Below are 17,961 nucleotides of genomic sequence, written 5' to 3'. Positions count from 1 at the left end.
GTCAGTTGGCAGTCATATATTGGTCCAATATATCAAAAGGTTACCCATCTCTAGAGTGCTCACAGGCACAACTAAACTGAGCCACTGTGGTTAAATCATTTTACCTGTAGACAGAGCTGAGTGATGGTCAGCCTGCCAACACTCATCAAGGACTACACCTCAATCTGAAACTGGGCAAGGTACTTAAAAGCCACGGAATTGAACCCCATGAAGTTAAATGCTTTCAAATGAGAAAAAAAAAGGAAGAGAAAGAAAAATTGGTTAGGGGGGGTAAAAAACCATTAACTACTTTTTATATCAATGGGTGATGTATGAGACTCACCCAAGGCTAGTGCAGTTGACGGGAGAAAACTTGGACAGAGGCTGAAATCCTACCAAAAAGAGTGCTCAAATTTTAATAAATGAAAGAAACAATCTGATCATTTCACTTTTTATTAGATTCGGAGACAATGGTAAAAGTATATTTCTTTTCCTTTGTAATTGAAACTATTAAAAATACATTGCGTTCACAAGAGGCAATACTACAAAACTTGTAATGTTAGATATTACACAATAACTATTTGGACATTTTAAATGTATTAAGATACAGTTACGCTTCTACAAGACAAATGCTAAGCACACAAATAACAACTCTTCAAAACTGCCTACAAAATCTGTTAGCTACCATGCTAATGAGGCACCTTAACACACAAGTGCTACGTTTATTACACATGTAACTTTGGTCCTTACTTAAACTTCATGCAAATAATGCAACTTAACATTACCAATCATGCTTCACAGTATAACTAATAAAAAGAAATGAAGATGGATCAATTTTTGTATGCAAGTGTATTTAAAAAAGCTAGCATTTTTTCAAGTTTAGGAAGAATTTAACTATTTGCATGAAAATGTTGGAAAACGTACATAAATAAAAAGGGACCAAGGAGGTAGAAATGTAATAAAGGTAAAAGTGGAACAAACTTCATGGGCTGGGAATTGGTCTTTAGCAGTGGAAATGGCTGGCAGCAATGGACAGATCCAGATCTCCAACCAAGAATGTTAGAAAAAGTGACTTCATCTGTAACATTCTGGTATAATTACAAAGAACTTAAACTTTTAGAAATAGCAGGAAAGCAGATTATTTTGTTAGAAAGTTTATCAGAAAAGTCGAATTTGGAAAAAACATTTAGAATATAAAGGAAATTATATACAGTACTGTAGTATATATGCTTCAGATGATATATTTAGAAACTAAGCATGCCATCAGATTTTCATTATTTGCAATCATCAGTATAGCTCTAACTGTATGTTTAGCATAGCTTCAACAAATGCATAGCTTGACAGAGTTTTATTGTAAATAACATTCTCAATAACAACTTAGAGCCACTCCAAAGCAAATATTTCCTACAGTCAACACATTGGAATCATTCAAGTTGTTCTATTATCAATACAGTTCTGATGTCAGGGATGGAGGGTTGGTGGTGGGTGGGGGGGGGGAAATTGTTGCTATTTGCAGGAAGAAAAATGGAATTATGACGTGTAAAATTGCAGGACCATGGTCAGAGGCCAAAAATAACATGGGCAATGAAAACCTTATGCTTGCCTGATTAACATACACTGCTAAGCATGAGCTTATGTAAAGATTAAAAACAGGCGCCACCTCAAAATAGTAGTCCATGTGATAGATTAGGTACTGATAGCTGTCCACTTTTTAAAAAGAGAATTTACTTTGAATTTGCTCTAGAAATAAACTAAGCCTCAAAGATGACCGTCCTGAACTACCACATCATAAGGAAGAAGCTCTTTGTCGTCAGTCAACGTCCAGATCACTATCGTCACTACGAGACACCGAAGCACTCTGAACGGATGTGGGTGATACCACATCTTTTTCTGGCAGTACACCATACTCGCGCAAAAATGCCTCCAAATCCACTGCAAAAAAGTCATATCCAAGTTGGTCAGTGATACGCACAAAATTGCCAATCAAATCTCCACATTTGTAGACCAGCAGAGCAGGTAAAGCATTACCAGTGAATCTTGCACTGGCTCCAATTACAGAACTGCGGACTTTGCAGAATTTCACAACTGGATATTCTGTGGCCAGACAGATCAGACACCCATTCATAGCTTCACATCCAGGTTGGTCATCTTCATAGATGTGTACCATTATGAGCGTATTCTTTTCTTCTTTGTCAATTGTGTCTAAGAAGGCTTGTGAGCTGTCCAGCTCATAGATCTCTTCAAAACGCTTTCCACTGTACAAATGTTCCCGCATTTCCTCCATTCGTTGCTTCCTGTACTGCTCCAAAAATTCTTCGTCATCCTTTTCATGCAACATGTTGCACTCTTTCATTGTTATCTACAGCATAAAACAAAAATCAGCAAAAATGGTTAGATTTGAACACATACACTGCTAAACAAATTCAGGCGATTGCAATATGAATTTCTCACTAATTTCAGCTACTTTAGCTGGTTTCAACAACATTAGCATTAATGTCCAGAACTAGTATCTACAATTCACTTACGCAACTTGAAAATTAAAAAAAAGTTATGAACTGACAAGTTTCTCTTTCCATTGGGTGCATTTTACTTTTGTCAAGTTGATCTAAAATTTAAAATGGAATGATCTAGTAAAGTCTTTTTTAATCAGATTTTTGGACACATGATGATCTTCCACAGTAATTATTTCATTCTGATAAAACTGGATGCAGAAATTTTATTTGTTATATTTAATATTTATGCAACCTTGTTTCCTCGCTGGCAATTTACACATCACAAACATTAACCTTTCCATTGATTTTCTCCTGGAGCACTTTCTGCTTCTGCTGGTCCTTCTCTTCATCCAACTGAGACCTACAATTCATCGAGAGCTTCTTGATGAGTCTCCGCACCTCCCGGCGCTGCTCTGCACGCTGCTCTGTTTCGAGCTGCTTAAACCGCCGCCAGTCATTTATCACTCCTTTGGGGCCTATACACGGAAGAACCAACACAATAGTGATCAACAAAAAAATAGCCTCTGCTGGACAGCAAGTCTGAGGGGAATGTTAGAGAGCATAACTTTCATAATTTCTGAAACGTTTAGGAAAAAATGTAATATTCATCCCATATGCTCAAATGCTTCAATATTATTACAGGAGGTTAATGAATCCTTTTCACAAGTAGCTTTGAAAATTCATTTTAGCTTAATGTCTAATCGAAGTCCATTACAAATTATAATACAAGCATGTTTTAAAGAAATCCAGAGTTGTCGATTTCATTAATTTGTAAATTTATTCTACCTCTTTGCAAAATAAACTCAGCCTCATGCACTTCAATGAGAAGCAATGAATGACAGTGGTATCCAATAATGACATGTTTTGTTGATATCCATTTATTATTTGACTATAGACTCAAGAGGTGCACAGCAACACAAAATTAATGAAATCTATTTTAAAACATGCTCTATTTAATCAAAAACAAAATAAACATACAAGTTTCATTGTTTTTGATTAATAATGCAAAATCTGTTTTGATTGTGGCATAAGAAGCTCATGTTGGTATATTGTATTTAATTTATCAAATTCTCCATCAGCAATAAATGATGCTGCAGCAAGGATTTCAGTTTCAAGGCTATGAGCACCAACTTGGGAGGCAAATTGTACAGTACTGTGAAACTATTAAAGTTATTTATAATAAATGCATAAAACTTGTAGATAACCTCCATAACAGAGTGTGTCAACTCAAAGTAAACAGTCTGTGTACAACTGCAGTACTCTCAACATAATTTTTTTATAAAGTGAAGTTAGTCTCACATTGCTTCAGTAGAATTCTATCTTACTGATATTCTGTTTATCAGAGGCAGAGACCAGCTTAAGTAGGTATTCTCCTAATTAGCCTTGCACTTTCTGCAGTACTAACTGCAACCAGTGCAAAGCAACCCTTTTAAGCTTTAAAGCTACAGAATTTGAGGCAGAGATCATTGCATCTTTTAAAAGGAGTAGATAAATATTTGAAGCAAAGGAAGATACAGAGCTTACAGGGAGAGCGTGAGAGCTGCAACAATTCCCTGTTTAAATGCACACAATCAGATTCCTGCCCCGGACAGTCAGTCACTTGAATTGCCCCAACTAAAGTCAGGAATGACATTCTTTGTAATGCTACATATGGCACATTACCTTTCCTCAACCTGCTAGTAGCTTTTGACACACTCCAGCATAGCGTCCTCCAATACCTCTTTTCTGTTGTCCAGCTCAGTGGGGTCTTCGCTTGGCTCCAGTCAACTGAGCAAAAACACTTTCTCCAATTAAATATTGGGAAGGTGAAGCCATTGTTTTTGGTCCCCACTCTAAACTCCGTTCCCTAGTTACCGACTCCATCCCTCTCCCTGGCAGCTGCTTGAGATTAAACCAGTCATTTCGCAATCTTGGTGTCATATTTGACACCAAGATAAGCTTCCGACCACATATTTGCTTCGTCACTAAGGCTGCCTATTTTTAACCTGCTTCACACTGCCCGACTTTGCCCCGATTCAGTTCATCTGTTATAGAAACCTTCATTCATACCTTTGTTACTTCTAGTTGTGACTATTCCAATGCACTCCTGGCTGCTGTCTCACGTTCTACACTCCATAAACTTGAGGTCATCCAAAGCTCTGCTGCCTGTGTCTTAATTCGCACCAAATCCCATTTATCCATCACCCTGTGCTCACTGACCTACACTGGCTCCCACTCAAGAAACGTCTTGATTTTAAAATTCTCATTCTTGTTTTTAAATCTCTCCATGACTTCATCCCTATCTCTAATCTCCTCCAACCCCATAATCCTCAGAGATATCTGCACTCACCTAATTCTGGCCTCGAACATCCCCGATTTTAACTGCTCTACAATTAGTGGCCGCGCCTTCAGTTGCCTGAGCCCTAAGCTCTGGAATTTCCTCCCTAAACCTCTCCATTTTGCTTTCCTCCTTTAAGACACTCCTTAAAACAGGGTTGTCCAACCTTTTTGCGTGGGGGCCACATTACAATTTTTGTTTTACATAGGGGCCAGTGAGAATTTCAGAAAGATAAAAGGCATTAAAATTTTATCTTACTATCAAAACAAATGTACATTTTTCTTAAGTTTTAAATGAGAAGACTAATTTATTGACTTACTTTGTCTTCACTATGTTGGACACTGATTTAGTGAGATACCTGACATTTTTTCACTTGCACAAATAGTAAATGTTTGCCTGCAGACTTGTAGTGATGCGGAGTATTCCAGATGGATGTCCATCTGTCAGGAGTGATCTTGATCACTCACTCTCTCTCGCTCCCCCTCTGTCCCTCCTCTTTGTGGCACCTTCTCTGTGTCCTCCCTTCTGTGTTATCGCCCGCTCCCCCACCCCCAATCCCCATGTTGTCCTCGCTCTCTGTGCCTTGCTCTCTGTCTCCGTCCCCCTTTCTCTCTCTGACAGTTTCAGAGAGCAAGAACGCTCAGCAGATGGTAAGTCAGTTTTCTTTTAAATTCGCGCTGTCTGTTTCACAGCCGACAGCTGCTGACATCGGAAACAGCTGTTTCCCAAAGTCAGACAGATTCGGGGTTTTCCGGCAGACTTTAAAACCCCATATCTGTCCCAAGTTGGGAAAAGTCTGTTCCCGATGTTAGCAGCTGTCAACTGTGAAACTGACTTGCGATCTTTTTTATAAGCCGATCTGAAACAAGACGACAAAGGGAAATTTCTTATCTCGTCATGGACCCCTGGCGAGGATGTGGAACGGCCCCAGGTACAGTTTATATCCGCGGGCTGAATGGAAGCCTTTGGTGGGCCTGATCCTGGCCCGTGGGCCGCATGTTGGACAACACTGCCTTAAAATCTACCTCTTTGACCAAGCTTTTGGTCATCTGATCCAGTATCTCCTTGTGTGCCTTGGTGTCATATTTTGTTTTATATCACTCCTGTCAAGCACCTTGGAACGTTTTATTACATTAAAGGCGTTATATAAATATAAGCTATTGTAAATATTGAATCATTGCCAGAGCAATGGCTTCTCTTCTCACTCCTGCACTGTCACCTCCAGGGACCCAGAAAGATCTATCCTTCACACCATTACCACCCCCACTACCCCACCAAATTATCTGCATGCTACTGTTTGGCAACATCATTTGCAGACATGGATTCAGCTTCCACGTGTAAACTGATATCTTCTTCCCAACAAACTCTCATACTCTCTGCAGCCCTCCACTGCCTTTCTGCTGCCAAGATTACATGTCCAAAATCTGGTTTTGAACAAGCTGCAAGTTCTTCCAACTAAATCATTAGCAAGACAAAAGCCGTCATCCACCATAAATTCTACCCCGCTGGCCGTACACCATCTTGCCCTCTCTAGCACTGTCTCACGCTGAACCAAACAATTCACTATCTTGACCCAGAGCCATATCCGCTCCATCACAAAATCGACCTACTTTCATGCAACATTGCCTATCTCCCATCTGAGTGAAGTCAACCTGCCGCTGAAACCCTCATATCTAACTTTGTCATCTCCAGGTGCAATTACTCTTCTGGCCAGCCTCCCATTCTTCACTCTCACTAACCCAACACTCTACTGCCTATTTCTTATCCTGTAACAGGTCCCGTTCACGTGTCACTTCTGGCTGTGTTACCAGTCGCAATGCCTCAAATTTAAACTTCTCCATGGTGCCAACCTTTCCCTCTCTCTAACTTCTGCCGGCATTACAATTATCCTTTCCCAACCCAGAACGGTCTTTTCTTTGTATTAGCCTCTTCTGTATTCCCTCCTTTTTATACCATTGGCAGTTGCACTTTCAGCCATCGAATCTCAATGTCAGAAATTTCTCCCTAAACCTTCCTCTCCCAATTCTTTGACCAAGTTTTCTCATCACTCTTCTTTCTTTGCCTTAAGACAGTTTTATACATTAAACATGCTATCTTGTTAATGGGTTACTCAGGAACACCACAAGGAGAAAATTACAAGCCAAATTCAACTGAAAAGCAGACAAAGAACAAATTCAAACTTGGCTCCTTAGGCTGGAGGCAGGCGCTGAACGATTTCCACCATTTGCTACATGCAGCAAAATCGCGCACACATTCTGTATATTCATTTTTACAATTTTGATACAATTAGTGAATAGAGAAATCCTATCCTGGAAATTTAGCAACCTGTTTTAAATAATTACTGGGAGATGTAACAATCATGTTTAAATACGTTATTGAAAATAATCTGGTATCACCATATTTGGTGTTTAATCTTGCTGCATGGGATGTAAAACAAAAAGCATCTGAAAGATTTACAAAAAAAAAAATCAAAAAGTCTTAATGTTTTCATACCATCAAACATCCTCTAGTTTTCATTGAAATTTCTCATCCAGTACCTGTGTTAACAGCACTACGTTCTCGGACTTCTGCTCCCACAGAAATCCCAGGATTTTTGATGGTCTTTTGTTCATTCTCATCACGGTCACTGTCTTCATCCTCACTGCTGCTGTAATAGTACTGGAGTTTTTCTCCAAGGATCTTATCGTCCAAAGTAGTCATTCTAACTAGCGATTCAGACCAATGAAGTCAAAAATTAAACTGGAAGATAAAATCAGAGATTAGAACACTTTATTAATATAATTCAGGTACAAATGTGTTAAAAAATTGAGACTCCTAATACCTTCCTGATATGCTAATAACTTGGTTTCAACATTCAAAAAAGAGGCAATTATTTAGTAATTTGAATTTTTATAATTTTATTAAAACTTATGCTCCTTACCAGTCTTCAGTTTAATAAACTCAATACTTCAATTGTCAGGTTAGAAAGGGACTGCTGTTAGCAGCCTGCAGTAATCTTTTATATTAAAAAATGAACAATAACAACATTTTCATTTGGGAATCATGGAGTTTCAGTGTTCACTATTTTAAAGTACTGTGTAAAGAAACTCACTGTATCCGGTTGAATCCGCTAAAGAAACTCGGAAAATTTTGAAAATTATTGTAAACATTCTAATTTTCACAAATAGGACTGCAGAAGATTAAGATGATTAAGTTTATTATTCACTTTCATACATACTCTATATTTCAAATGTCTTATAAATCAATTACACTTTTAACTAAAAACAAGAAATGCTGGAACCACTCAGCAGGTCTGGCAGCATCTGTGGAAAGAGAAGCAGAGTTAACGTTTCGGGTCAGTGACCCTTCTTCGGAACTCCAAAGAAGGGTCAGTGACCCGAAACGTTAACTCTGCTTCTCTTTCCACAGATGCTGCCAGACCTGCTGAGTGGTTCCAGCATTTCTTGTTTTTACTTCAGATTTCCAGCATCTGCAGTATTTTGCTTTTATATACACTTTTAACCAGACTGTAATAATGAAATTAAGTTTATATCTTTGTTCTTGACATATCACCTACTATAAACCATAATTTTGAATCAAATCTATTTCTGGATGTGTTCCTCGATGCCTCCGTAAAGGATCCAATTAATAAGCAGCTTTCCTTCGTGGTCAGAAAGTACTATGAACACACATGAAGTATAAGCACACAGTGTACAACTAAATAACATTCACACCAACAGAAAGTGCTTTAAATACAACACCAGTTCTTCAGCAAACACACTAATAAGTAGAATCCAACACAAGAGTGATTGCTATAGATTGCAGAAGGCTAACTAAATATCAGTCACACATATAATAATGGGTGTGGTATTATGGGATCATAGCCGTTAGAAGAGGTGCTATGCAACCAAGTTTTGCATTTGCTTGTTATGCTTCTGCATGATCCCCAAAGGAAATGACAAACTCACCCACCTAAAACACTGAGGTAAAGGTAAATAAATATATGACAGCAATTAAAATTCAGCCCTGAGTTTTAGATTCATCTTCCCCTGATCTGCACTCGCATGAAAATCACGTCCAATCAACACACACCACAAACTGGGATCTCCCTGACAAATGCCAATCAATAGCTGTAAGTCCTTCCTTTCTCATTAATATTTTAAAATTAATGCATTAAAATAGCTTATCCATCTTCCAAGCAAGTTACCTCAAAACCTATGGTGCAACACTAAATAATTTAAAACACAAACTGGAGGCAGGATACTTGCCACTTAATTACTAATGCAATATTCACTTGGGTCCACTTAAATATGCCACCACGGGTTAGAGTTTCTGCTTGGTTGTGCTGGTTTTCTTTCCCGCAGCAATTCATTTGGGATCAGCATAAACTGCACAAAGATTGTGGAATTTTAAGTGCAAGTTACTTTCGGTGCAAATAGATTTTTCATGATCTTTTGCATTGTTAAAAAAAAACACTAGAAGTGGCTCCGCCCACAAAACTGGCTGCACCTCCAGGATAAATTAATTACCACTGCAAGTTTCTGCTAATTGGGTCCATTTGTAGGCCTTCAAGGAGGCACCAAAAATTAGCTTCTTTTGGGGTGCAAGGGTAGTAACGGGCATGTTTTAAAACTTTTGAATTTAAAAAAAAATTTGTAAGAAACTACTGCACCCTAATGTAATTTGCAAATTGCTCTGTATAATTTTTAAAAAGTCTTTCAGTCATTTAAACAAGTTTGCTCACAGATGGTGGGTTGACACTGATTAAAAATGCTTATTTCCTGTGATAAACCCACTTTCAGCCAGAATAATTAAACTTTACCAAGTTGCCACTTAAAAAAAAAAATTCGATATATTTTAAAAGTAAAAAAGTTTGATTTTTTAAAAATGAATGCCCAATTGCACTGGTTCATGCCAGATTTTACATTGGCAAAATGGAAATGAGCATGAGCAGAAACTCAAGAAAAAAAACCTTCTCAAAACAGGTGCAAATCCTGCTTGCGCCAAAGCGAATACTCTACCCCATAGGTTACTCCATGACCATCAACCAGCCCTCCTCCCAACTCCTGAAAAAATACATGTTTAATATATGGGTCTGATTTTAGTTTTACATTTTCTCAACGTAGACCACCCAAAAGTTTTCAAATAAAGGATCATGCATTTACCAGAGAACAAATGATGCAGCATCAATTGACCAGTTACGATGACTGACAGGAATTAAGCAAAAAAAAATACTTCTTTGGTCACAGATGCAAACAAGATGTCATCATTCTCCCCTCTGCCAATTGGCACTCATGTTCATGTCATGTAGATGGACAGACTTGAATCTGGGACCACTTTGGACTTCATGATCTGCACCATATTAGGTGATGTATTTATCCACAAAACCAATTATGCTTATAGAGATTTAAGTCCTTCAGTCCAGCTGGTCCATCACATTTGCAGAGTTCATTACAACACAATGAACAACAGTCACAGCTCTCTTACAATAAATACAGGCATCATGCAATTTCAGACTCCAAAAATCTATTGTACAAAATAGGTATGTTCATATTTGTAAATGTTCAATGAATACATCTAGAATTACCTATTCACAATTCTGCAGCAAAAATGTAATTAAAATGAAATCCCATGCAGAAGCCTCTCTTCCTCTTTCCCAAATGCAGATCTCAACTCAAACTGTACAATAGCTACGTGGGTGTTACTGTTCTTCAGGAGAAAGTCAAGCTTCCAGCAAATTAGAACCGAGGTAATGTTTAAAAACCCTCTGCTGCTTCTTATAAATAGCCAAACTGCACTGATTGTTAAATTCAGTTATTTTTGTTTGTATCTACACTCTTCCACCTATGGATTGATAGGATTTGTACTCTTAGCACATCTCAGAATTAATTGCTAGCCATGGGCCTAAAATGCATCTTTGCTTGGAAAGATAATTAGAATTTTGTCTTTTTGTTATTTTAACCAAAGGCCAGCCTTTACTGGAGATAAAATGCATCTTTTCCCTCTCCTCCATTCTGTAAAAGACACATTTTATCAATCAGAAGTCCAATCTATTGGCAGAAGCCCATCGACACCATCCAGGACAAAGAAGCCCGTTTGATTGGCACCCTATCCACCACCTTCAACATTAACTCCCTCCACCACTGATGCACAGTGGCAGCATTGTGTACCATATTCAAGATGCACTGCAGGAACTCAGCACACCTCCTTCAACAACACCTTCCAAATCTACAACCTCTACCACCTAGAAGGACAAGGGCAGCAAATGCATGGGAACACTATCCCCTCCAAGTCTTGCACCATCCTGACTTGGAACTACATCGCCATTCCTTCACTGTCGCTGAAACTCCCTTCCTAACAGCACTGTGGGTGTACCTACACCACATGGATGGCAGTGGTTCAAGGTGGCGGTTCTTCACCACCTTCTCAAGGGCAATCAGGGATGGGCAATAAATGTTGGCCTAGCCAGCAACCCCCACATCCTATGAAATATTTTAAAAAATAGCTGTTGGATTGAATTAGCAAATATGTCTGATGCTTGAACCTAGAACCTCTGAATTATGAAGCAATTATTTCATCATCTTATGATTGCAGTAGGGTGGATTTCAATGGGCAGTCTTGGAATCCATAATGGAAATACAGTAATAACTTTAAAATAGATATCGAATTACATGTCTGTTCCTTAGTCCAACTGTTCGCCACCCTCTAACCCCACTTCATGGTGTCATGCTTGGCGCTGTGGTAGCGTGCTTGCACCGAGTCGGGACATGATCGGTTTAAACTCACTCCTGAAACTAGAACACATAACTGCACTATCAGGGGTGTCTTTTGGAGGAGATCGCTCTGCTCTTAAAGAGAGATCCCATGGCAGTGTTCGATGAAGAGTTCTTCAGTTGTCCTAGCCAACTAAAACATCACAAACAGATTATCTGATCATTTATTTCACTGTTATTCATGGGATTTTGCTTTGCACAAACTGACTGTCACATTTTAGTGACTACACTTTAAAAACAATTAATTGCTCACCAGCGCAATCTCAACTATTTTAGATGTGGGGTGGGAAGGTCGCAGCAAATGGCTATGCCTGGATGCCGTGAATCTACTGAATGGCTGCTCAACCAGGAGAACTTCCCAGATTTTACAATGTTGACCTCAAGATTACTTAACAGCTAAATCACGCATTATACCTAATTAAGCCCTTTGAAACTTCTAAAATATTTTATTCCCTTATAGTTTGTAGTTTGAATTTTGTTCTAATCTTTCTCTACACTTGTAGAACTTCTAATAGCTGATTTGCTTTTCAAATGGAAGGCCTTAATTAACAGAGATGTTCAACTTCTGACTCAATCGGCAGCAGAATCTGCCACTTCCCAGAATATCAAATAGGAAAAACAGATCAAAAACTTGACAAAGTTACAAGGACATTACAGCATATAGCTAACAGAAGAGATTGGTGAAATGTATGCAAAACTACATCTCTACCACTTGATTAATTGCCAGTTTCAAAAGGTACAGCAACACCTGCTCCATGTAGCTCAGTTCTATACCTTTGTTGGGAAAAAAAAACCTCATGGCATAATGTGGCATCAGAAGGGAGGAACAACATCTATTAGTTATATAACCTCAATCAGATGAGCATGTTCTAACCCAACAATGCAACCTGCCCAAGCACATAAGCATCTATAGAGCTTTCCTCTGGCACCAAGCATAACAAGTGCATTATGATTTCAAATTAGTCTGCAACTAACAATTTCATAACAGTATAGCACTGGTCAAAAAGTAACTTTTTTTTTTAAAAAGCACACGAACAGCAAATATTTTATCATCTTTTCTATAGTATCTAGTCAAAAAACAATAAAAGCCATCCCATACCTCAATTGCTACCACACTTGCCGTGGTAGCTCAGTGAATCAGAAGCAAACCAAGTAGGACTGAACTAAAACCCGGATATTCAATCACAAAACACCTGGTTAGGAGTCAACTGAACAACCACTTGAGACATTTGCTAACCACTTTTTTCCAAATCTATGAGAGTCTAATTGGAGCACCAATGATAAACATGACTGCTCACATCCTATAAATAAAACATTTCCAGCTTTTTTTGTTTTGATGGAAAATATTTAAATACAGATGCGCACACATCTGCAACAGATGCAGTTAATTGGTCCATGAGTAACATGATGCAAATCAATGGGCTAGAGCTTAATTTCAAGCACTCAAGGCTTAGATATAGCCATAAACAAATGTTTGCTGAAAAGCATTTAGTTTTTTTTTAATCTTTTCTTTACACAAAGCACTTGCAAACTTTTGTTGGGACTATAATGCAGGTGAACAACCATACAAAATAAATCTCAGCATACATATCACAGTGTTACTATAAGTCTTGTTCCAAACACTTAGGAGGAAGACACATAGTAAAAACAGCAGACTAGGCACACCAGAAGCAAATGGAAAACCTCATTTGCTACTTGTGTATGTGCACAGCAACCCTAAAAGATAGGTTTACAACCTTCAGTAATCATCTTTAGCAAGGAGTCAATTCCTAACCTAAATGTACACAGCAGAAATTTCCAATGCACACACACAAGCCTTTAAATTCAAGAATGTGGAAATATGGACACAGCCATCCTGTACCCATCTTCACTGACCTATTGCCTGTCAATGGAGCTGGAAAGTGAAGTAGGACGTCGAACGGAAAAACAAACATCCCTGAATTTAGTCATTCTGCCAGCATTGACATCAGATTCGTCTCCTTCAGCAGTTAAGGCATTTTACTTGAAAACAGACAAGTTTTCACATTGAAATGTACAAATTACTGAAATGCATAGAATGAAACAATGAATGAATTATCCTTGGAATACATTTAAAGATTGCAACTGTTCTGTTTTTGGATTAAAGGCTGCACCAGCCTTTCTATAACCATGAGGTTAAATTCAGGCTGTACATCACAGCTGGTGCAACTGATTTTACCATTATCGGGATTGAGGGACAATCTTACAACTTGGCTCATATATCTCTATCAGCAGACTGATTATCCTAAAACCAGAATACTCTACATTCGCTGTTTACTCTGAGAAACAACATGAATGCAATTATACCCAGAGAAGGGGAAAGGCAGCGTTCAGACAACTATTTTGTAGCCCTTAAGCCAGAGAATGACAAAAAAGGCACTGAACAACTTTTAAAAAGCATGCTATACGAAGTTGTAAGATGGGAGCAACAGGAAAGAAATTAGACATGAAGGAAAACTCCAATTACATCTTTTAACTTGAAATTACAATGGAAGTTAGCAAACATATTAAATTCCTCTGTCCATTATTTCAACAGTGGTATTAAATTTATTTCAATGATCTACATTAGAATACTAAAGGAGTTTCATATACACACTAATTTTCACACAGCATGTTTCAAGAGTCTGGGCCCCTCTTCTCCCTCTCCCCAAAACGTTTCCCCCAAACCCCACTAGTGCATTGGCACAGTTCAATGAAAAACAGCAGGAACTCTGAACATGTTCAAAATTACAGCATTTTCAAAATGCAGCAGCGTGGGATGCATTTGGAGAGAGATTATAGTTTAATTTGGCAAAGTGACAATGATTAGAGGATAGCGGCATAAACCCTTCCATCAAAGAAACCCTATCCTTTGACAGACGGGCAGGATTAAAATCAAACTGGCAAAAGATTTCAATAACTCGAGTGAGCTCTTCTGGAAATTCACAGTGCAGTAGAACACAAAGAATTATGAACAGTCAAAACAATAAAATCATGTACATGCCATATAACCCACCAAGAAATCCAGTGGGACAACAGAACTGTTTCTCCTCACATCTGAACAAGTGTTCCACATACCCAAACTAAGAGATTGATGGAACCAAATGAAAACATTTGGAAATGGTGCATGTATGCTGACAATTAGCACAGTGTTTAAGACAGACAACTTGTCAGTTCTAGGTTTAGGTATCATGTAAACTATAATCCTCGACCACTCATGATGTACATTGAGAAAGAGAACCTGGGAAAATAGTCATTTCCTCTAAGCTGACAATCGCAAGCCTAATCTTGTGTCATTTTAAAAAACAAAATGACAAATAGATACCCCAATTATCTAGAAAAAATGTGTAGAGGTTAAGTAACAAAAATCTCCAATCACAGAACTTAACAAGGAAGAGGAGAAAAAAAAAAATCAAAACACAAATTCTCTCTGGGAGTGTTGTTGAGTATGGAATACGCTCAAGGCTTGAATGATATTCATCCAAATCCCAAGTGTCTTGTAATCTTGTGACATGCTAAATGTTATTCTTTATGCAATAGAAAAAAAAAACTTAATGATGATACTTGTTTATTTCATAGATATATACTGCTACTTTAGTTTTTTAATATTCAAAAATGGTTTGAATTCCTTCCCTTCCTTCATACAAAACCCCCCTCAGGACTTTATTTCAATTTATGATTATTCAAGTAATATATAATCTTAAAACTTGTTATTCTAAAGGGAGAATTCTAAAGCTTCATAATAGGTCATATTTTAATGTTCCTTTTTTCTAGGTTGACAGGGATATGATAACCATTTAATTATCCTGAAAATCAATATGGAAGCATTTTCTGTTCTGCACCTTGCATTCTAAAACATGCAAATTGAATTTCCGCTTATTAGTGTTACACTTCATAGGAGTGCTTTGAGGCTGCATTTGCAAGCAAATTCACTTCACACCATGTGAAGCAAGATTCCTTGGAGGAAAGTGCTTCACAATTACGTCACAGTTGCAGTGCAAATGCTACCTTAAGTTGGAAGGTATTTCCTGATTTAATAGAGCTACTGAGTTATTCAATCATAAATAAGGGTGCAAGCCAAATTACTGTACTACCTTTTTGCAGCTAATTTGATACCAGTACTTGCTTTCAGAGCAGTGAGTTTGCAAGAATGTTATGCAGGCTAACTCCTGATAAGTCAATTTTGTAGTAATAAAAAAAATGAATTGTTCAATTGTTTTAATTCAAACAACACAAAAGTGGAAATTTAGTGCTAAAAAGATCAAATGACCAGATAACATAACAAAGAACAGTACAGCACAGGAACAGGCTATTCGGCCCTCCAAGCCTGCGCAGATCTTGATGCCTGCCTAAACTAAAACCTTCTGCACTTCCGGGGACCGTATCCCTCTATTCCCATCCTATTCATGTATTTGTCAAGATGCCTCTTAAACGTCGCTATTGTACCTGCTTCCACCACCTCCCCCGGCAGAAAGTTCCAGGCACTCACCACCCTCTGCGTAAATTAAGCAATTCTGAATTAAAAGAGAGTTGGACTGCCTTAGCCCAAATGCAACACTGCTCATGCTGAGTTATTTGCATGTTAACTTCAAACATTTGTACAGTGTCATTTAGCAGCATTCTATTGACAAAGAAATGTTTTGTTAGTAAAGGGCCAAAAAGGCAGTCAGTTCTTTCTAACATTGAAAAAGGTATCCAAATAAATCAGCAGATTACTAAAAATTAAAGGTCAAAACATTGACTGGCTTGCAAATATGCTATGTGAAACAAATGCGTAAAAGATTACATTGTCAAGATCTCCTAGACCACTTTTGATAAGTAACCAGAGTGTAAAGGTTTGGCATAAATTGCAATCCTGCTATATATTTTGCATTATTGCAACACTAAAAGTGTTAATCAACGCAAAATCTATAGTATAACTGATCCATGATAATACAAACAGAAGAGCACACACAGGAATGTTAAAAGAAAGCTTTTAACACTAAAAATATTTGAGCTTTGCTCTCATGCTTTATAACATAGCTGGATCCCACAATATATTATTCCCTTGCCACATACTATAAAGAACACAGGTTGGGAGTAACAGATGGAGATTATAGCAGGTGAGTTTATTCCAGTTTCAACAAGGTTTTATGTGGCCAGGTGGTGTCTGGACTAAACCAATAAATAAGCAACAAAAACCAAACATTATCTGGTAACCAAAGAATGTATCTAATTATCCTAAGAAAAGTTTACACTAACTTCTACAGTAAAGCTACTCTATACAGGTTAGATAGGATTGGTTACTAACGGTCACATTTCCAAAAACAACTGTGGGAAGGAGGTGGTTAGGGAAAAAAGTGGGATCATGGTTGGAATTATGATTTTTTTTCGATGAAAGCTTGTTGAAAAAGTCCACTTCAAAAGACCCAAAACCAAGGAAGAGATAAAGAAAGGAACTTCTATTTCTAAGTCTCTTAGTGCCCTGTTTACATTACAGATACTTCCACACACACAAAAAAGCTACTGTCAACACTATTAGATACAAATGGAGGTCCTCATTATCGGTTTTGCCTGTTACATACAAGGTAATAATGTGTGGGAGGATGAACACTGGTTATCTAGGGAATAACATACAAAATAAAAGTTGTTTACAGATGCCCCCTCGAGTCTGAACAAACATCCCAGATCCAAATTCGGCGAAGCTGAGGGAACTCTCCCCACTCACTCTAACAAAATAGGCCTGATAACAGCGCCGGAACAGAGCCGCCTCCCCCAACACCTCAGTCAGCCCCAAAATTCAGAGACCTGTCTATAAAAGCTCCCAAAAGCGATCACATAACACCGCAGCTTTACTCCGCGGGCGCCTCCTCCGACCTCTGGCCTGATTTTTACCGCTGGCTTACCGGCCCCAGCGCCCACTCTGCGACACTCGTTCCCCAGTACCGCCAAAGACCGGCACCAACTAACCTCGATAGGCGATTGTGACATCTGCCAACTGACGCCCCAGTGCAGCCAATCACAAAACAAAACAAAGCTCCGACCTGCGACCCCCCCACTTCCAACCAATCAGCGCTTAACTAAGGCGGGACGTTTTCGTCACTGACGTCTCTTCGTCACTGACGTCACTCGCGCAGGACCTGGGGGCGGGGCTACAGATTGTCCATGGGCGCAGCGAGCTATTTTCGTGTTCTGTTGCTCTCTTGAACCTTAATGAAATTTCTGGGCAGGTGTCACAAACACAGCAATTTTGTGGGCAAAATGTTAAATATAGAACTCTCCCCGTGGTTTTCTAAATGATTTCTGCAATGAAAATTGTGAATGTTTGCTGCATGTAAATATGTAGAACAGGAAATGTAATACTCATGGTAATACATGTAAAGATTTTAAAATAAATACAATAAAGTTTTCAATTTCGTTGCACTTCATAGGGTTTGTTTTATTT

General features: G+C 38.3%; 1 protein-coding gene across 3 annotated transcripts; it reads right to left on the bottom strand.

Annotated features, from left to right (window-relative positions):
- Nucleotides 1-418: 418 nt before the first annotated feature.
- Nucleotides 419-17,526, bottom strand: pdcl (phosducin-like). 3 transcript variants are annotated; one of them, XM_068012567.1, is made up of 4 exons: nucleotides 17,487-17,526; nucleotides 7,326-7,527; nucleotides 2,766-2,947; nucleotides 419-2,338 (listed from the first exon to the last, which is right to left on the bottom strand). In XM_068012567.1, exons 2-4 carry the CDS (start codon nucleotides 7,486-7,488, stop codon nucleotides 1,790-1,792), a joined length of 894 nt encoding a protein of 297 aa, XP_067868668.1. In that variant the 5' UTR covers nucleotides 7,489-7,527; nucleotides 17,487-17,526; the 3' UTR covers nucleotides 419-1,789. The 3 variants fall into 3 exon arrangements, with proteins under 3 accessions (XP_067868668.1, XP_067868667.1, XP_067868669.1); XM_068012566.1 differs by having other exon boundaries at nucleotides 17,423-17,511; XM_068012568.1 differs by lacking the exon at nucleotides 17,487-17,526 and adding an exon at nucleotides 13,416-13,519.
- Nucleotides 17,527-17,961: the final 435 nt, after the last annotated feature.

This window comes from Heterodontus francisci, chromosome 32 (assembly GCF_036365525.1).
Source record: "Heterodontus francisci isolate sHetFra1 chromosome 32, sHetFra1.hap1, whole genome shotgun sequence".
NCBI classification, from domain to species: Eukaryota; Metazoa; Chordata; class Chondrichthyes; order Heterodontiformes; family Heterodontidae; genus Heterodontus; species Heterodontus francisci.
The sequence above is the reverse complement of the archived record's forward strand: the minus strand, read 5'-3'. Positions and strand labels throughout refer to the sequence as shown.

Coding starts and splice junctions, on each gene's coding strand:
- pdcl (XM_068012567.1), bottom strand. CDS start 7,488: ATGACTACTTTGGACGATAAGATCCTTGGAGAAAAACTCCAGTACTAT. Junction 2,948..7,325: donor ACGTAGTGCTGTTAACACAG/GTACTGGATGAG, acceptor TTCCGTGTATAG/GCCCCAAAGGAGTGATAAAT. Junction 2,339..2,765: donor AGGAGAAAATCAATGGAAAG/GTTAATGTTTGT, acceptor TTTATGCTGTAG/ATAACAATGAAAGAGTGCAA.